Source organism: Daktulosphaira vitifoliae, unplaced genomic scaffold (assembly GCF_025091365.1).
Source record: "Daktulosphaira vitifoliae isolate Bord-2020 unplaced genomic scaffold, ASM2509136v1 Scaffold_1, whole genome shotgun sequence".
Lineage (NCBI taxonomy): Eukaryota > Metazoa > Arthropoda > Insecta > Hemiptera > Phylloxeridae > Daktulosphaira > Daktulosphaira vitifoliae.
This window is the reverse complement of record NW_026099572.1, coordinates 30,160,215-30,180,776: the sequence shown is the minus strand read 5'-3', so window position 1 is coordinate 30,180,776 and position 20,562 is coordinate 30,160,215. Positions and strand designations below refer to the sequence as shown.

At 24.6% G+C, this 20,562-nt stretch overlaps 1 protein-coding gene and 3 non-coding genes across 4 annotated transcripts in view; 1 reads left to right on the top strand and 3 right to left on the bottom strand.

Moving 5' to 3' along the window:
* Positions 1-13,745, top strand: part of LOC126896187 (peripheral-type benzodiazepine receptor-associated protein 1) — a 44,403-nt gene extending 30,658 nt beyond the window's left edge. Inside the window, exons 17-30 of the mRNA XM_050668752.1 lie at positions 697-908; positions 1,021-1,270; positions 1,841-1,975; positions 2,310-2,318; positions 3,364-3,540; positions 3,601-3,761; positions 3,830-3,980; positions 4,174-4,336; positions 5,305-5,566; positions 5,635-5,739; positions 5,940-6,062; positions 6,172-6,481; positions 11,261-11,292; positions 13,298-13,745. Coding sequence (XP_050524709.1) covers positions 697-908; positions 1,021-1,270; positions 1,841-1,975; positions 2,310-2,318; positions 3,364-3,540; positions 3,601-3,761; positions 3,830-3,980; positions 4,174-4,336; positions 5,305-5,566; positions 5,635-5,739; positions 5,940-6,062; positions 6,172-6,481; positions 11,261-11,292; positions 13,298-13,678 — 2,471 coding nt within the window. The 3' untranslated portion in view covers positions 13,679-13,745. The remainder of the gene's footprint in view (positions 1-696; positions 909-1,020; positions 1,271-1,840; positions 1,976-2,309; positions 2,319-3,363; positions 3,541-3,600; positions 3,762-3,829; positions 3,981-4,173; positions 4,337-5,304; positions 5,567-5,634; positions 5,740-5,939; positions 6,063-6,171; positions 6,482-11,260; positions 11,293-13,297) is intronic.
* A 1,999-nt stretch (positions 13,746-15,744) lies between these two features.
* On the bottom strand, positions 15,745-15,818 carry Trnai-aau (transfer RNA isoleucine (anticodon AAU)). Its single transcript has one exon. It is a non-coding gene; the product is annotated as a tRNA-Ile (tRNA).
* Positions 15,819-18,384: 2,566 nt separating this feature from the next.
* On the bottom strand, positions 18,385-18,458 carry Trnai-aau (transfer RNA isoleucine (anticodon AAU)). The gene has a single exon. It is a non-coding gene; the product is annotated as a tRNA-Ile (tRNA).
* Positions 18,459-19,577: 1,119 nt separating this feature from the next.
* Positions 19,578-19,651, bottom strand: Trnai-aau (transfer RNA isoleucine (anticodon AAU)). Its single transcript has one exon. It is a non-coding gene; the product is annotated as a tRNA-Ile (tRNA).
* Between the last annotated feature and the right edge of the window lie 911 nt (positions 19,652-20,562).

Sequence of the window (20,562 nt, the reverse complement as noted above, 5' to 3'; positions counted from 1 at the left end):
TAGTAATTTATTTTTATTACATACAATTTTTGCTAGCTTTAAATATATTTCTCCTTGAAAAATAATAAAATCTTAAAATCATTATTTTAGATTTTATTTAATATGATTCTGTAAAAATTCTTATCCCGTAGCATAGTTAAATTTTACTATGATTTATCTATATAACAATTTCATATACTTATTTTGGCCTAAAAAACATTGAACCTAGCTAAATCACTTTATAAATCAACCTTAGTAATAACCTCATACCAAAGTTTAAAAAAAAAAAACAAATACCTTTAATTTAACTAGTTGAATATAAATTAATCACACTAACCAGCTAAATAGAATTTTTATACATATTAATTTAAGTATTAATATGAATTCAAACAAATTTTTATATTAATTATGAAAATATGATAATTATAGATGCAAAATTGATAGAACTTTCTCTAATATTAGAACATTTTATTTTTGATTATCTTTAAAATAATTTTGTCTTAAATTGATATACATGGAGTATGTTCTTTGTAAATTTTATTACATAATGAAAAATCGTCTTCTGGGAAAAAACAATTTATTTTAGTTTCATTATTAAAAAAAAAAAAAAAATTGTAATATGGTGATTGATACCTTAGACTAGTGCATGTAGAACTAGTGTAGAGTAATAGTGTATTGGTTGGGGGTGGAATTGTTTTTTCCGGTGGTCACTGTTAGACATGTTCTTCTCGCTGCTAGTACCGGCCCCGAAGCAGTTAACATTGGAAAGACAATTGAACAAAAGTGTACTTATTGGATGGAATGCACCTTCGCCTGAAGAAGGATGTTTACCGGAATCATATCACGTGTATGTTGATGGTAATTTGAAAACAACAATCAAGGCCACCGAAAGAACTAGAGCATTAGTCGAAGGAGTAGATTCTAATAAGGTAGTAACAACAAGACATTTAATTTTAAATTTATTATCAATGATTGCTGATTAGATTTTAAAAGTGAAATTTATAAATCTAAATATTTATAATTTTATTGTGGTATTTACAGCCTCATAGAATTAGTGTACGATCTGTGACGGCTAATAGAAGAACATCGAGAGATGCAGCTTGTACAATGGTTATTGGTAAAGAAAAAGAACTGCCATTAAGACCATCTCACGTAAAAGCAAGTCAAGTAACTTCCACGTCAGCTGTTATATCCTGGCTGCCTAGCAATAGTAATTTTCAGCATGTTGTTTGTGTAAATAACGTCGAGCTCAGAACTGTTAAGCCTGGAGTTTACAAGCACACAATAACAGGTAATAGTTAATTTTTTTATCCACAATACTTAATGTAATTTGTGTGTAAAATAGACTAAAAAAAAATTTTAAATGATTTTTTTAAGTAAAAAGTATTTTGCGATGTACTGTAGGTTTTTCTAGAACAAAATTTATTGAAATGAATATTCTTTATATACCATAGCATGATATAGTTAATATAAATGTTTAATTAAGTATTATAAATAATTATTCTGATTAATTACGCATTTTCATATAGCATTGAAATTCAATTTAACAAAATGTGTTATAAAAAACTTTATTCATATTGTAAATTGAGTCTTTTAGAAGTATTCAATAAAATAGGCATTGAATACTTGAAAAGCAATCACAAATAATAACTTTTATTGTGACATGATTTTATATTTTTTACAAAAATGGTAATTAAAAAAAAAACTATTATACAATTTAAATAAAAAAGTAAAAGATTAATCAAATATGATTTTTACATATTTAAAAAAAAAATCAAAATATTAATTGTTTTGTTATATTAAAAATTATAAAGAATTTTAATAATATTAACTTAATACTATCGTTTCTGGATTTCTGTAGGTTTGGTGCCCAACACTCTGTACAGGGTTACTGTCAGTGCTAAAACATTACGTGCACCAACATTTGATCAAAAAAGGACGACTACTTCTATGGAGAAATTTTCGACTCACATAAATTTTAAAACACTTCCCAAAGGTAAATTTTTTGTGGAAATTTTTATTTTTTCGCACAAAATTCAAAGCTCAATTATGAGATTTTTAATCACTTCTTTGCATTGTTTAAAAAAAAATTATTCAATTTCAATATTTATAGTTGTACGTCATCTACAATTTTTGGCTTTGCAAAATTACTTAACGATATTTTCAAAAAATATCCTGTTAATACTTTAATTGCAAAACTTAATTTTTTAAGAGAAAACTTAGTAAGAGAAAATTTTAAGAGTATTTAAATTATTAATAAATCTTTATTACTATTATGTATTTACTAAATTGCTTTATTTAATTTTATTGTGCTTGCATGATGCATACAGGCTGCAAAGGTAGATTATATAACATTTTGATTACTTATTGTATTCATATATATATATATATATTAAAACAAAACGCTTTATGAAAAAGGAGTATATATACTCAAGTGAATCGTTATTCCAATTTCTTTTTTACATTTTACAAATACAATACATTGACTTTTAATGTGTAATCTATTAAATCACATTTGTGACGAAAAACGTTTTAATCGTCCATATTTAAGAATATTTCATATTTTTTTATAAAGCGATTTGAATAAACTTGATTCATTAATAAGACTTAAATACTAAAAAAATATTAAGCATTCGTCATATCGTCACTTGAGGTGCAACGCTTGATACTTCGCCTTTTTATTCAAAATAAATTAACTTCACTATATGATAAAAAAATCAGAAGAATCAAATCACTGCTAAATTGTTTGGCAATATTATGCTAATATAAAACATTTTTTCAATTAATTCTCAAGATTGATAAATTAAGGTGTTAAGTGTTATGCCTTAATTGACTAGTTGTGACTAGATTTAACCTATTATATTTTCAAAATAACTTTAAAAATTCTATATCATAAACATATGTCTATAGTTCATTTATTACCATAATATAAAATTATTATATAGAAATTCAAGTACATTCATGGATAATGTTGTCTAATTAATACAGTCTATGGGTGTATTTTAGAAGTAATGCATTATTTAATAAGTCTTTTTTAAGATTTAGTAGTACATGAGATGTGTAAGGGTAAAACAAAATATCTTAGATTTATTGGTATCTAATAAATACTAATCAAATTTTTTTCTTAAAATAAAGTAAAATTTTTTAATGATTTAAATTTTAATAGATTCTTATTTATACAAAATAACTTAAGAGCCAAAAAATATAAAACTATTATTAACGATTATGAATTAAAATTAGTCATATAAATTATTTCTCTATTTAATAAAATTAATTTTAATGATAAAGACAAAATGAGTTTTCATAACATATTTAAAATATGAGTGTATGATAGAACTATTTTTTTAAATATTATTTTGAACAATTAATTCAATAATGTTTTAGGATTACCAGATCCTCCGTCAGAAATACAAGTCGAATCAGGTCCTCAAGATGGAACTCTGTTAGTAACATGGTTACCCGTGACTACAGCATTGAGTGATCCATCTAATCGAGGTTACATTACTGGATACGCTGTGTATGCTGATGGTAAAAAAGTGTCTGATATTGACAGTCCTACAGGTTAGCTATTTAGTTTTTCTGAATTTTACATCATACTTATTATTTTTTAACATAAATTAGGAGACCATGCTTTAATTGACATTACACAGATACTTAGCCTTAATCCTAGACAGGTGACTGTACGCACAAAATCAATAGATAATCAGTCACCAGATAGTATCCCAGTACCAATTCCTGGAGCAAAAAATAAATCTCCACACCACCATCATCACCATCATAAGGTAACATGATGTAAAAATACTTATAAACATTATTTTGTTACAAAATAAATTTTAAATTAAAAACAAAGGAGGAAGATAAAAGAATGAAGTATGGATCAGCAGTTCCTAGTCATATGAGACCACAGAGAAATGCTTATGGACAAGTTATTGTGGATACTGAAACGGAAAATCTTAGTGACAAAGAAATTTTTCCTGGTCAAATGAGTATACCATCAATAGGTATGTATATTTAAAGTTATTACGTAATTTATACAAAATGTATGAATATTTACAATTTATAATTTAACACAATTAGGACTAAGTTAGTCTTAATGTGTAGAAATAGTTAAATAAAACTTTGTTAAAACTAATTAAGAAATAATCATTAAATTTATATTTTATTTGTTACAATTTTTTATGTAATACTTAACAGAAGTGACAAAAGAATTTTCTGGAGAAGGAAATTACAGCGAAGAAGAATTTATTGAAAATGGTCGAGGAGCTAGACGGACACCTTCTACACACCCCCATAGACCAGCAGCGCCTACTCCACGTTCTAAGTCTCAACATCATACTCGTCATCATTATGATGAAAGGTACGTATAAACTATTTTCTATTTTATTGAATAGCTACATATACAGGGCGATTAACTAATCAATAAAAACTTAATTAATAAAAAAATAAAAATAATATTAATACATTTTTAATTTGTTTCGTTTAGTTCAATGTTTTTCTTAATGTATTATAAAAAAAATTGTATATTCATTATATAGAATATTCATTATTTGAGTGTCAACTTAAACTTTTGAAATTACATCACACTAAATTAACTAGCTTATTTATTAGATAATGGTCTAATTAAAAAAATAACTGGTCGATAACAACTTTTGAATTAATATTTCGAAATTTATTGACATATTAATATCTAGGTGAGAAGAAGAGTACGATCGGAAAATGTGAAGTTATAAAAATAGCATCACTTCCTCTTTACCTCCAGTAATTATATTAAATTGTTAATATCCGAAATACTGGTCCAAAAATTACTATTGACCAACATATCCCTTATATCTTATCGAAGGTATAAGGAATAAGTATAAAAAATGTTTTATTGTTGATATATTGAGAAAAACAATGAACTAAAAGAAACCAATAAAAAAAGTTATTAAGTTGTTTATGATAAGTGAATAACCCTGTGTATGTTGCCATCATAAATAAATATGGATGATACTCTTATAAGGTATTTGAGATGAACCGAAAAAGAACTATATTTTTAGTAAATCAAGACGCACATATGACTAAAAAACCAAAAAATAGTGATAAACGATAAACGATTCATTCTATATGTGAAACAATTATATTATTTAAACGATAAAATTAATTATTTAAAAAATGTTGATAAAAAAATTTATGTATTCACCCTATAATTTCTTTCTTATAATTCGAAAATATTTCAAATAATTTTTTTTGTAATTTGAGAACTTAAATTTAACTAATTTTTACTAGATTAAATATGATGAATTTTAAATATAGTTCTAATATTAGTTTTTTTTTTACATAACATAGGGAACCATCATATTACCAAAATGAAAAACCCATAGAACCTAAAATGAAACACGGAACTGTTACTGTTAGTAATAGTGGTGTTGATCAGCGAGCATACAGAGGACGAAATACAGACCCTAGACAAGCTGGATATCAAAAAACATCAAGAGATAAACGACCTAGATGGGTTGTAGCTATTTATGATTATGATCCAACCACTATGTCTCCTAACCCTGATGTTTGCGATGAAGAACTACCATTTAAAGAAGGAGAACATATTAAGGTTTGAATTTACTTGCAAAAATTTACAAAATTATTCATATAGATTAATATTAACATTTTTTTTTCTAGATTTATGGAGATAAAGACCCTGATGGATTTTATTGGGGTGAGAGCAGAGGAAGATTTGGATATGTTCCTCATAATATGGTCATGGAATTATCCGATGTTCAAAAGGTTTATTTAAGAATTTTTAAATATCCTAACAAATTATCATTGTATTCTATTTTTTTTTGCTTAAAAGTAGCATTAATAAAAATATTACTATATTATATATATATTTATATTCTTTTTTAAATTTATTTTGTTTCTTACAAAATAATTAAAATCGGATATTATATGTTCAAAACTTAAATGTTGTACTATTTTACCTTTAGGGTCCAGATAATAGAGGTAGAAAAGATGATCGTTGGATTGATCCCTACTCGGGTCCTGTAAAAAAAATGGTGGCACTGTATGATTATGATCCTACAGAAAACTCACCTAATGTTGATGGAGACGTAAGTATCATTTCAAAGTAGAGAATTTAGAATTTACTCTGTAAGATTTATAACAAATAACTATATAAAGGGCTATATATATTATTTCAACTATGTATGATTTTTATAGCAAGTTGAACTTCACTTTAAAATGGGTCAAACTATATTTATATATGGTGATATGGACGATGATGGTTTCTATCGGGGTGAATGTAATGGTATTAGAGGTTTGGTACCCTCCAATTTTTTAATGGAAGTAGGTGCTGATTATGGCCCTGAAGATACAGTTGGCTCCCAACAGTCTAAAAATCAAATAAGACCTTCGCAGCATCATCATCAGCAACAAATTCAACAACAACAAGATATTAGAGGTCATGGACCAGGAGCTCGTGGTCCTCCCCCTCCCCCACGTGGTATTGACCAGCCACTTAAACGAAAAGGTATGTAATCTGTGAACATTTTATCACCCGAAAATTCGCCACAACAAAGAGCTAATAGCAGCTCAAAAGTACACATTAAAATATGAAATAATTATTTATTGAAATCAAGATCATATACACAAAAAAACCATTCATATACTCTGACGGTGGGTTATTTTTATCGTTGCCAAAAAGTTTATTCTCTGTTTAAAATGACTCGATAATATACAATAATTAAATTTCGACACTGAGGTCTTTATTAAAACATGCATTAACACTATTATACACAAAGCTACTTCTTTGTTTTATTTATAAATACAATTAAAATCTTTTTGATTTTTGCCTGATCACTTCAGCAGCTTATTTTATACATAAATGTATAAACTTTTAATAAGCCTATTAATTTTGTTTTTTATATTAAAATTCTCAGTTTTTGTATTTATGATTTTTTCTTCGAATATTGATGCAATGTGCTTTTTATTTATGTTTTTGTTTGTTTGTGATGAACTTGAAGTCTAATGGCAACATTTATAATTTTAATGCAATTTTTGTGTAATTAAATTTGTTTTAACATTAAATGAAGTTGTTTTGAAGAGTCGAAATATAACTGAATATTAACCGAAAAAGAAACATAATGACTCATATGAATTAATTTACTATTGTTTTTTATTAAATAATTCTATTAAAACTCACTTAATTAATTGTTTAGTTTAAGATTTAATTATGCTTTTAAAAAGGGACTGAAACCGTTCGATTTGTTTGCAGTTTTGCTTAGAAAAACTGGAAAAAACTATTTAAATCCCTGTTTTTAAATTAATTTTCTTTACTATATTGCATTGATACTGTGACATCATTTGAAGGATTAACTACTCTTATTTTAAAAAAGTAAAACGTCAAATTAATTAGTCGTCCGTAAAAACAAAATTAATGTGAAATATTTTATATAAAAAGAAAACTTTATCATATTTAAACAACTTTAATAATAAATTAGTCACAATATTTGAATTTTGAAGTATTAATCTCTATTTATTAAATGTTGAGAAAATCTAGATAATTAATGAATCTTTCTTATCTAGATAGAAATAATGTTATCTTTTATTTTAGCTAGATGACTTTATAAGTGGGTGTTTAAAAGTCATTTAAAAAAATCTAAAAGGTTTTTTGTTATCTAGATATTTTATTAATCTACAAAAAATGAGATATTCAATAGTATTAGAATTTATAGATCTTTTCCAAAAATTATTTTATCATACTTGGTACACTTTTACATAACACTATAAAACCATAACCCACACATTTCTGATGATATTATACTTACACGTGTATATTAATTTTAATTAATATTCTTGTCATTTTCAGATAAATCGATTAGCAAAAAATATATCATAGTCTTATTTATATAATAACATAATTTGTATTTATATTATACCATAAAACCTGGATAATTGTGTCTGTGATATTTATACACAAAATAGTTATTGGTAAATAATTGTATTGCTAATAATATAAGATAGTTTAGCCCCGATGCGAAGCTAAGAAGGTATTAATTTTACTATGATGTGTTTTTTTTTTTTGTCTGTTTATCACTTATTCTCAGCTCTCAACGACCGATTTCTTTCAACGATACGTCAAAATATCACTAATCATATCTAGTCGAAGATATTTCCTTCGAAAATTTAGAAAAATTTCCCTCGTTCCCCGTAAATGTGGGAAATTTAAAAAAAAAATAAAATTTAAAAATTGCTAATTTTCGACATTTTTTCAATTATTTTTACTTAAAACTGCCATAACTTTTTCAAAATCACAACTTTTTCAATTTAACTTTTGAAAATGTTCTAGAAATACTGACACTTTTATATATACTTAATTTAAAGCTTTATGCGCACAATGGACCAACAGGTCTGAGTGCATGGGCATTATGTCCACCTCAATAATAACTAATTTAAAGCTTATCTAATATACTTTATTATGGAAAAAAAAATTCGGACTTTAGTTTGTTTTCATAGTGAAAACTAACTTCAAAGTTAATAAAAAAATAAGATTTTTGTAAAAAAAATTTTTTTTTATTTTTAATTTTATAATGCTATAACTTTTGAAAAATATATGGATCAATACATTTTTTTTATGATAAATACTATTTATATACCTCTTTCATTCGATATACTTTTTTTTTTAATAAAACCATTTCCCATTAAATATTTATATACAGGGTGATTTTTTTATCATAACCCACTCAATTACTTGCAGAATAATAATAATTTAAACATTTTTTTTTTCATTATCTTTAGTTACACATTATTCTTGAATTTTTAACTATGTAATATTTTTTAAGTTCATCCCTTATGCCTTGGAGGGGGGTCAACTTTGTTTTTTTAAATGGTAACACATATTTTTAATTTAATAAAATGTTTGAGTTTTTAATTTAATAGTAAATGGAATTTGAATTTTTAATATAACTTAATTCGTTTATTAGATATAATCATTTAAAGTTTCAAATTTTTGANGTTTATTAGATATAAACATTTAAAGTTTCAAATTTTTGAGTTAATATATAGGTATAATACACAAGGGATTACAAATACAGGTAGCTAATTGGTTTTTTATGATATTGCTATCACAGTCACGGATTGTTTATTATCAATTATGACTATCAATAGATATACTTTTTGTATTGTCAGTTAGTGTATTTATAAACTCACAACAATGTACCTTACTATCATTGATAATAACAATGCTGTGTACCTGCTAATATCGATGTCATAAAAAATCAATTAGCTACCTGTATTTGTAATCCCTTGTGTATTATACCTATATATTAACTCAAAAATTTGAAACTTTAAATGTTTATATCTAATAAACAAATTAAGTTTTATTAAAAATTCAAATGCCATTTATTATTGAATTAAAAACTCAAACATTTTATTAAATTCAAAATATGTGTTACCATTTAAAAAAACAAAGTTGACACCCTTACCAGGCATAAGGGATGATCTTAAAAAGTATTACATAGTTAATAATTCAAGAATAATGTGTAACTAAAGATAATAATAAAAAAAATTTTTTTAATTATTATTATTCTATAAGTAATTGAGTGGGTTATGATAAAAAAATCATCCTGTATATTATAAATATATTTATTCATATATTACACTTATAAATCATAAAACTTGTAATCAGGATATAAATAAGGATATAGGAGATCATATAGCTTTTGGAATAATCCGTATAAATAAACCGTCATTATACTTGACCCAACTATGTCACGTCCCCACTGTGCTAGGTTGGGTTTTTATTTTTGTAACTATTAAATAGAGAAGATGGTTTAAATAAAATTTGGGCTAGTAAATAACCAATTTTGTAATATTTCTTTTTGAGATATTAGCAATTGATGTAAGGAAAATATTAAGAAAATTTTTTAGTAAATGAAAAATGGAATTTATTTGGATTTTATCTAGATAAAAGAAATATTATTTTATCATTCATCTAGATAATTTTATAACTAAATAAATTTATCTTATCTAGATGATTTTTTGATTATCTATTCCCAACAATGGTTGTTAAATATGAACTGAAATTAAATACTACAAAAGGAGATATTAATATATGTATGTATAAAAGTGTTATTAACTTGAGAAAAAATTAATTAATTTTATTAATAAAAGTTTAATACTTTGTTATATATTGTGAAATAAAAAAGATCGTAAATTACAATCGAAGTTTTTGATATTTCTGAACATTATAATTACGATAATTTTAACAAAAATAACAATGATAATAAATATAACGTTACTGCTTTAATACTATTTTCCATTATGTAATGTTAAAAAGTGTAGTGAAATTTTCAGTTATGGTAAATTAATGACGAACTATTTTTACTTCATTGCAATTATTTGGAAAAACCTATCAACATATTTTATTTAGATGAATAATTTTTCTGTTATCTGCAACTAGAACGGCCTAGGTGAAAAATCTATTCCGGGAAATAATTTTGTTCGAACCATATTTTACACAATAACATTTTAGCAACTTATGCCACCGGGACTCTCCAGATAGCCCAGTGGTTCAGGCTGTCCCTTAACTGAAGAATACTAATTTAGTCAATTATTTTTTAAAGCAATAGATTATAATTTCAATTTTTCCTTTTTAAAATAAGCTAAACTACACAAATCTGAATATTAAATATATTTGTTATATATGATAATAATATTGAGTTTAATGATAATTTCTTTCGATTGAAAAAATAATTGTAACTACTTAAAATGCATGTCACAATATTGATCTCTATGTGTGCTTTAAATTTTTCTTTACGTTATTATTTTATATATAAAAACTAATTAATAAATTATAACCATATTTTTTGTTTCTTTTAGAAACGTTGATACGATTGGCTTAAAAAAAGTTTTCATTATTATGAATTTTTACAACGATATGACCCACCTTCATTGTGTTCCAAGCATGTGAAATGTTTTCTCTACACACACAAACAAAATCTCCTAACGGAAACATTACTCATGTATTCAGTAATTTTTTACTTAAAAAATTATTTGAAACAGTAGTAACATTTTCGTTTAGGGAAATTCTTATAACTCATTAAAATAAAATAATAATAATAATTCAATTGTTATTAACTATCTCATGAGATGAAACACAGTTTGAGCATGTTCTGTGATTGGTTTTTCCCTTTTGTTTTATTTTGTTGTGGTTACATTTTTTTACCAAAATCATAACAAACCATATATTTATTTTTTCTGTATGTTGTTCTATCTTTTTGTTTTTCTATCTTTGTTCTGTTCGCTATAGATGCCTGCCTTCCGCAATATGATTATCACCAGGTGAGTGCGTGTGAGCTATTATTTTTACCAATCAATAATTTTTCTTCGATACAAACATTTGAACACATTTATAACTATACATAATAATATATTTTACACTGGCACATTTTGTACGCATAACACATTACAATATTATAAACAACTATATTGTAATTAAGTTATGCTATAATTTAATACTTAAAATATTAAATCGACAATTACATATTCTAATAACTTAAATTTTTATAAAATTATGACATCAGTTTTATCTATCTAAAACGAATTTTACAAAAAACAGACACATCATTGTCTATTGTTCTATAAATAAATTCGGCAAATTTGCTTTTATTAAAATTAATAAAATAAATTATTCTAAAATGATAATTTATTATTTAGTATTTAACGTAACTAAATTATTATAAATCATCAATCCAAAATTATTTTTATTTCCTTTTTAATAAGGCAAAGATACAAATTTTTCTATGTAAAATTCTATACAGTTATATATATGTAATAATAATAATATAAACTAAATATTAAATTAATAATAAAATAAACTGACAAGATCATTTTAAATTATTATTCTAAGTTTTATTTTTACGTCCACTCTTACTTGATCATAAATGTTAAATAAAATTATTCTATTAGCCGTTACCTAGTAATTTAAAATTTTTCTTTTGTGCATTATATTTTATTTTAAAAAACTTGATTGTCAGTATTTATTCAAAATAATTGTCGATTTTGAGTTTATTTAATTAAATTTGTTATAAAATCTATTTAAAAAAGACCGGCTATGAGTGTGTAGTGATTTGAATTGTTGTGTACACATAACAAATTATCATATTTCTTTTAAACAATGAAATAATAATAAAATTATTTTAATATTTCCATCAGTTTTATTTTATCACTAATAAAATAATATGAAATAAATACTTTTGTATATTATTCTTCATCATCCATGTAGAATAGGCCTGATTTCTATGGACTATTTTGTGAAGCAATCTGCACGGCTATTATTTTACAAAAAAAACTTTATAATTAACTCTAAATATTCTTGATATACAGGGTGATCGAAATCTGGTAAAACACTTATTTTCTCAGAAACTATTGAGAATTTAAAATTTTTGCCAAAAGAAAAATTATTAAGTTTATAAAACTACAATAATATGAAGTTAAATAAATTTTTTTTTTTTATCTCTTCAGGGATAAAAATGTGTTATTTATAATTTTTTTAAATGGGAACCACTATTTTTGATTTGATAATATGATAGAAAAAAAATTACAAACAATTTTGTTCTTATAATTTTTTTTATCCGAACAACCGTTTACGTTTTATAATTGTTTAAAGATTTTGACTTCCAGAAAAAATATTGTCATTTATTCATAATATCATAAATATTGTCATTTATTCATAATTCATAATATCGGTGGCAGTGCAACCGGTATTTTTGTTAGATCCTTTTGTCTTACAAAACCATAGACTTAGCTATTAATAATACACCGAAACCCCGGTTTGAATCTATTATTGTTATCACTCATTTAATGCGTAGTAAATTTTTATAGCTAATTTACCTGTTATAACTTGATCAATAAAATTTGGTTTATGCAACAGCAAATAAAAATGTATGTACTTCTGTATTTAATATAGTAAAATGACAATAGAAATTTGGCCTAAAATCACTTAACTTTAACAAGCTGTTATGGACGAATTTTTTTTTATATCGTATTATAAAGTTAAAAATAAGGGTTCCCATTTAAGAAAATTATAAATAAGGGTTTTTATCTTTGAAGAGACGAAAAATATAATGGTTTGACTACATATTATTGTAGAGTTTTTGGAACTTGATATTTTTTCTCTATAATAAAATTTAAAATTCTCAATATTTTCTGAGAAAATGAGTGTCTTACCAGATTTCAATCACTCTGTATAAAAAAAGTGCCTAAAATTCAATAATAATAAAATGGATTCATTTAATACAATTATTAAATTTATATTGCAAATAATTATTGACTGCTTTGTATACAGATGTCAGCGGTGGAAGCGAGGGAGAGAGGAGATCCGTACGAGAGGAGAGATGGTAGAGACGGGTTGACAGGCTATGGCCCGTCGCAAACAGGCCAACAGAATAGTACATCGGGTAAACTGTTCAAAGGCCTAGCGAATGTTGTGCCTGACTTTGGCTTAGGCAACCGTTCGCATGATAATCAACAACATCAACAGCATCAGCAGCCAGCTGGTGGAACATCTAGCTTCATGCAGAAACTCAACGACCTCACACATCATAACAACGCCAATCAACCAACAAACGCGCAGCAACATCAACAACAACAACAACAGCCCGGTGTAGACAATATTCTATCCAAAGGCAAAGAACTTATTTTTATGAAGTTCGGTCTAGGAAAATGATGTTTAATGACGACTATTAACGCGGTAGCGTTCGACGACGGTACTCACACTACCACAACCACGGTGATTAATGCTCTTATTTTTTATTTTCACATTGCCAATTGTTAAAATTATTTTCATTGTAAAAAATTTCAATTATTTTATATTTAAATAACAATAACATTTTGCTAACGACTTCAGAAAACTCTGTTTTGAACCAGCGTTAATAGTCGGCTAATAAAAACAAGTAGTGTTAGAAAAAGAAGTACTATTATAATTGGTTATTAATATTATTACATACACAACTATAGCAAAAACTATCTTTTTGGGCGTTCACTGCCCTTATTTGTCTGTTTATCGTTGTACTTACTATTATTGTTGACTTCCATATAAAAATTCTTTTTATATATTAATATAATATCAAATCATATAAAAATATTAATCACTTGTTCTAATAATACTTGTACTTAAACTTGTCGCATAGTGTATAATGTGTTATCATACTACGTTGTAAATATAGCAATACTTAGTTATTTAATACACTACAAAATAATATCGTTTAATAATTTAATAAACAATAAATGATATATATATATATATATATATATATATATATATTATATATATTATAACGAATAAATGCAGTATTACATTTTTTCAATTATTTAATTATTACTTCAGAATATTAGAGCCTAAATATCATTGTATTATAGTACACAAGTTGGGGCTGTTATTTAAACAAATAATTTTTTTTTTTCTTACTTATTGAAAATTGACTGTTTTAATACATGTATCATATTGTTTATATGATTTACTAAATATATTTTATAAATAATTAGTTAAACAAACAAAACATAGATTTCAGGTCAATTTGAAATAAATATTTTAGTGACTGAAAGTTTGTAATAAAATGGAACCATAATTAGGTCTCTATTATATTATTGGTCAAACACAAGTAGTTGGGATTAAGGCGAGGAGAAATAAGGTCTTTATTATATTAGTGATATGAAAAGAGAGAAAATTTTTTACGTGATGTAAATATGAATTAAAATCTTCAAAGTATTTTCTAAATATTTTTATAAAAAAATAAGAATATGCTAAAAAAAAATTATAAAAACTAGAAATATTTTATTTTTATTTTGAAAAACGAAGAATTCAATTTTATATTTATTTTTTTAAACACAATTAACACCAATAGTTGTATGTATAATTTTTGTCGTTATCATTCTTCATTATATTAATTTAATATGATATAGCATCAGATACTTGTTTTTCCCGTTTAAATTATTTTGGCTATTATATATTTTCATAATTTTTTCACAAAACATTTTTTTTTATAGAAAATATTTAAGTTCGAAAATAATAAACATATTCTCTCAACTAACGTATATTTTTAAGGCAATTATAAAATGAGTTCAATAATATAAAAATTAGGCTAATTATTCTTTTAACATATAAAGCTGTTAAAATAATAAAAAAATGTTTTTTTCTCAGTGATTCTCGATTTTTTTATTTTTCTTGATACATTATATAGTCAAAAAAATCTATAGAAACTTAAAATTCTTTTTTCTAATCTATAATAATCAGAGATAAAAATGAAAAATAAAAAGTCAATGAAAATGGTGTAAATGAATAATTTAAAAAACGTACATCATATTAAAAGTTTGATGAATTATTTTTATTAATTCCTCAAAACTTGCCAAATCGCATTTTTAAATATTCTATCACATAAGTGTATTACGTAGAAAAAGATCTTAAGTAAGTTACAATGTACTTTTATTTCATTTATAAGTAAAAACCTGTCTACATTAGACGGGCTTAGTACCATAGGCTCAAAAAAAAAAATCATATTAATGTCAGTCTTTCTTGAGTTGTCAATTTACAGGTAAAAAGTACTATAATCTCATAAAATAATACATTATTGTCAAACAATTTTTATTAATATGCATCATTGATATGAAAGGAAATTGAATTTCTAAAATATATAAATATTGAATACATATTTTACTTGTAAATTTGTGTTATTTACAGATTTAATACATGAAATTGTTAAATGTTAAATAAGCGAAAAAACTACAAAAAAATTGTGGCCCATGGGGGGATCGAACCCACGACCTTCGCGTTATTAGCACGACGCTCTAACCAACTGAGCTAATGGGCCAGATGGTAAATGAGTTGAATACAAAATTATTTAACAATATTTTTCATAATGTCAATCGTAGAATGATTTTACATAATTTTGTGACATACTATTGTTGCATGTAATATATTTGTATAAAAAAAAATTACCATACAATTAGTGAGGGTAGTGGGGCTATTCTCGACGAAAAGAAATAAAATAGGGCTAAATATTTAGTATGTGCCCGAAAATTATAAACTTGATTATACTGGATTCTATGTATAATATGCAAGTTAGTGCCTGTGTAGTCGTCAAAGTGTTTATATATATTTGTCTTTGCTTAATATATTATTTTAATAGGTTATAATAGTATCAATTTGTTTAAAGTGCATTAGATATTTATTTAATCCATATTAATATAGTTGGGTTAATAATTTAATGCAATAAAATAACTTATTATCAAGGTTACGAAAAACAGTTTATTTTAAATAAAACAAAACAAAAGCTATTTGTTGAAAACTATACATTTTATTAGAAAAACAGTCGTTAAAACATTTTTCCAAGTTTTTAAAATTTTTGTTTTTTTTTATTTAAAAAAAATTTATTGCAATTTTGTATATATATTTAAAAACAGTTTTTTATTAATAAAGTATCACCTTCAGAAATTTTAAAAAAATACACTCAATTTTTCTTTTGAAAAAAATATCTTGAAATACGGCAGCATTAATTCGTCTTTGATTTATTTGATTTTATGTTGTAAAATATAAAAAATAATAACACATATTTGGTCTATTCATTTTAATGTCATTTTTAAAATTTATACATTTTTATTATCTTTTTTATAATTTGAGTATTATTATACTTTCTTAAGTTTACTAATACAATAAAAATATCAAAAATTTTAAATGACGAATTTCAAAAAAAAATATTTTTAAACTAAGAAACGTGTCTAAAAAATTCAAAAACTCACATTAAAAAACGAGTGATTTTAGTGTGTACACTGAATGAAGTTTTAATATGATCTATAAGTATACATAATTATCTATATCTTGATTGTTGAACTAAATATAAAAATATTTTTTAGTCTCAAATTTTTTTTTGTTATGTTTGCAAAAACATTGTATGTGTTTTGACTTCATAAAATATTTTTATTGTGGTACTAAAACACAAAATCAGCAAAATAGTATTTAAAATTCGAAATATGCTAATATATGCAACATAAAATATCGTATTGAGTATACGTTATAAATATTAAAAAAATTAGTAAATTAATATATTATAATCATATATACAGTTATTATATTATGTTTTAACTATTATAATAATATATATTTTAATAAGAGATTAAAACTAATAACAAACAATATATTAAAGATATTATAGACAAAGTATAAAACAATAAAATAATAAATGATATATAAAAAAAACCCATCACAGTGGGGTCGTGGCATAGTTGGGTCCAGTATAGATGATATCTGACAGTGATTAAAATCACTATCATAAAAAACGTTTCGATGCAAATCTGTAGATGTTTAATTTAAAAAAAAAAATTGTCAAAAAAGCAGGTCAAATGAGAGCTGAGAAAATAAATGATAGCTACAAAAAAAAAACCACATAGTAAAATAATATTAATATGAATTTCTTCTCACGAGAGGAGACTACAGTAATGGAATCCTTGATATTTATTGAAGTTATTGAATCTAAATGAGATAAAAATCAAATGAGTTAAACATTTTTTTTTAACTCAAAAAGAATTAAAAAAAAAATTCAGTGCCACAATCGTGAAAGACCCAAGTGTTACCGTCTCAAAAACCGTACGTCTCATTCGTCACTTAATAAAAATGGAAATTTAGCTAGTTCAAATTTTAAAGTTATTTTTTTCGACTTCAAAGAAACAAAAAAATTTTAATATGATTAATTTTTATACTATGTCATTTAGATTGATATAATATTTAAGAAATTAGTGTAATCCCCTTATAATAAAATAAAATACAAAACCAAGAATTTTAACACAATAATAGCATATTTTTGAATACGGTAGCCATTTGCGCATAGAAGATAGGTCGTCAGGACAAATTTTTTTTTTTTATTTTGTAGTACATAAAATAAGCTTTAATTTGATATATCTTTAAAGGACGCAGTATTTCCGGAACATTTTCAAAAATTAAGTTGAAAAAGTTAGTTTTTGTAAAAAAGTTGCTATTTTAAATCCCCCCCAATAAGCAGGTTAAGTGTTAGATTTTCAAAAAAATGATATCAAATGAAAGGGAAGTATCTAAGGTTTTAGTATAAAAAAAAATTATGTTGATTTGTTTATTTTTGAAAAAGTTATGGAAGTTTTAAGAAAAAAAAGTGAAAAAAATGACAAAATTTACTGATTTTTAAATTTGTAATTTTTTTGGATATTTCCCCCATTTGCGGTGAACGAGGGAAAATTTTTCAATTTTTAAGGGTAATGTTTTCAACTAGATACGATTTGTGATTTTTTGACGTATTGTTGAAAGAAATCGGTTCAGGGAGAGCTGAGAAAATGTGGCAACAGACATAAAAAAAAAACACATCATGGTAAAATGGCATCGAAGCTTAAAGAAAAAACGTAATAATTAATTGGCGCATGGGGGGATCGAACCCACGACCTTCGCGTTATTAGCACGACGCTCTAACCAACTGAGCTAATGGGCCGATGAGTTGTCTGCCGCTAACTGAGATCATTTGTTTAAATATGATTTTAAAAAATTTTGTCTCAATATTATTGTGAATTAAATAATATAAGTTATTAGTGAATTACTTATAATTAATATACATAAATTTTATACAAAACTTATTAGGATTTTATAGAGAAAAACATGTCCCTTTGATGTTGGCTGGTCAAAAACAGTTCTCGGTTTTGATATAATTGAGACAACAAATATATATAATAAAAATATATATATAAACAAAACTGTTTCAATATTTGAGATATTTGAAAAATTAAAATGCTTATGCATTTTAATTTTTCCATTAATTATTATTTGCTGACAGGGCTGTATTATTCATCAGGCACTATAGAAATTGTTACTTGGGCCTACAAATTTACTTTAAAGACCTGTTAAATAAAAAAACAATGTCAGATGAATTTTAAATGAATTAAAAAAGATATACCTTAAGCAAAAAACAAAAAATTTCAATTTATTCATGGACTCTACGAATAGCTTAATTTGGCCCTACTGTAAGACTTTAAGTTAGGTAGAATAAAGGATCATTATCTACATACCTCTCACGTAGAACGGTCAAAGTTGTGTAGGTTTAATAGTCTCCCATACAATGTATTATATTTTTTATTTAGCCTTGATATAATGGATTTGCTTTAATATATACTAAGGAATAGGAATTGTATGAATCTATTCCAAATTCTACTTAGATCATACATAGATGTAAAAGTTTTTGGGGTTGACTCATTTACTGATTTTGTTAGCGTAATACCATCATGAGACCCTTTGCTTTAAGAATATAATATTGAATTTTCGGGAGAATTGCTTCTATGGTACAATTACCACATATCATTATGATTTAAAATCATATGATTTATGATTTATATCATTATGATTTAAAATAATATTTTTCGAAATATAACTTTAATTAGTTGACGTCTAAAAAAAAAGGGGGAGAGATAGGTTTTTGATGTGATCAGTTAATGATCAAAAAAATTTTAAGGAGAGCGTAAAATTAACGTATTTGTTTTATCATAAATTTTATTCTCTATTAGTTAAAAAATAATGATCTTATAATGGTGTAATACTCAAAAATGTAGAAAAAAATTAATGGCCCATGGGGGGATCGAACCCACGACCTTCGCGTTATTAGCACGACGCTCTAACCAACTGAGCTAATGGGCCCACATGTTCAACAATGGAAAATAAGATAATTTTTTCTTGATGCACTGGTAGAATTTTATTTCCTTGTCTAATTAAATTCAACATTCAAACAACATAAATTACACACTTTTACATATGTTTCAGTTACGAAATGTTTCATCCAAGAATATTATAATATTCTACAATAACTATAATTATAGTTATACGTTATAATAGCTTTTTTAATTATAGAGAAAATAAAGGAAACTACATTTTTTTTAACTTTGGTAAATAAAAATTATATTAAATACCTTTGAATGCTAGGAATCATATTGCAACATCATGTATAAGAGGTCATTTTTATTCGAAAATTTACCTGGTTATTGTATCAAGCATTCACATATATAATTTCACCAAAAAATGATTATATGTAATGTTGTACTGTTACATGTCATAATAATGTTACAATATAGTAAATAATTTAAACAAATTCTTTGTAATTCGATCAAGCCCGTGTCGAACTTTTAGCCTTTTTGTATAAAAGCAATTTTGTTCTCCTTGAAAATTTCTATTGTTTTTTTTATTAAAGGTATTTTAATTTACAATAGACTGTACATCATAATTTTAGAAAAAAAATTTGCGTATCAATGTCACTCCTTATTTACGAACATTTATGTCTATTGCATACCTTATACACTTAGTGTGGTCATAAAATAGATTGTTTCAAGATTTTATATAAAATTTTATTAATTTATCATTAAATTGTTTGCCATGTGAATGAAAAGTAGTTACTCGTATTAATATTTTAACATTTCAGCCTTTTTACCAGATTTTCAGTTGGTGAATAATTAGTGGAATCATTATCAATGAAGAAAAATTGTAATAACTTTAGGATTATTCTATGGGTAAAATTTATTTATTTGATCAGCAATAGCAATAGCTACTAATTTATG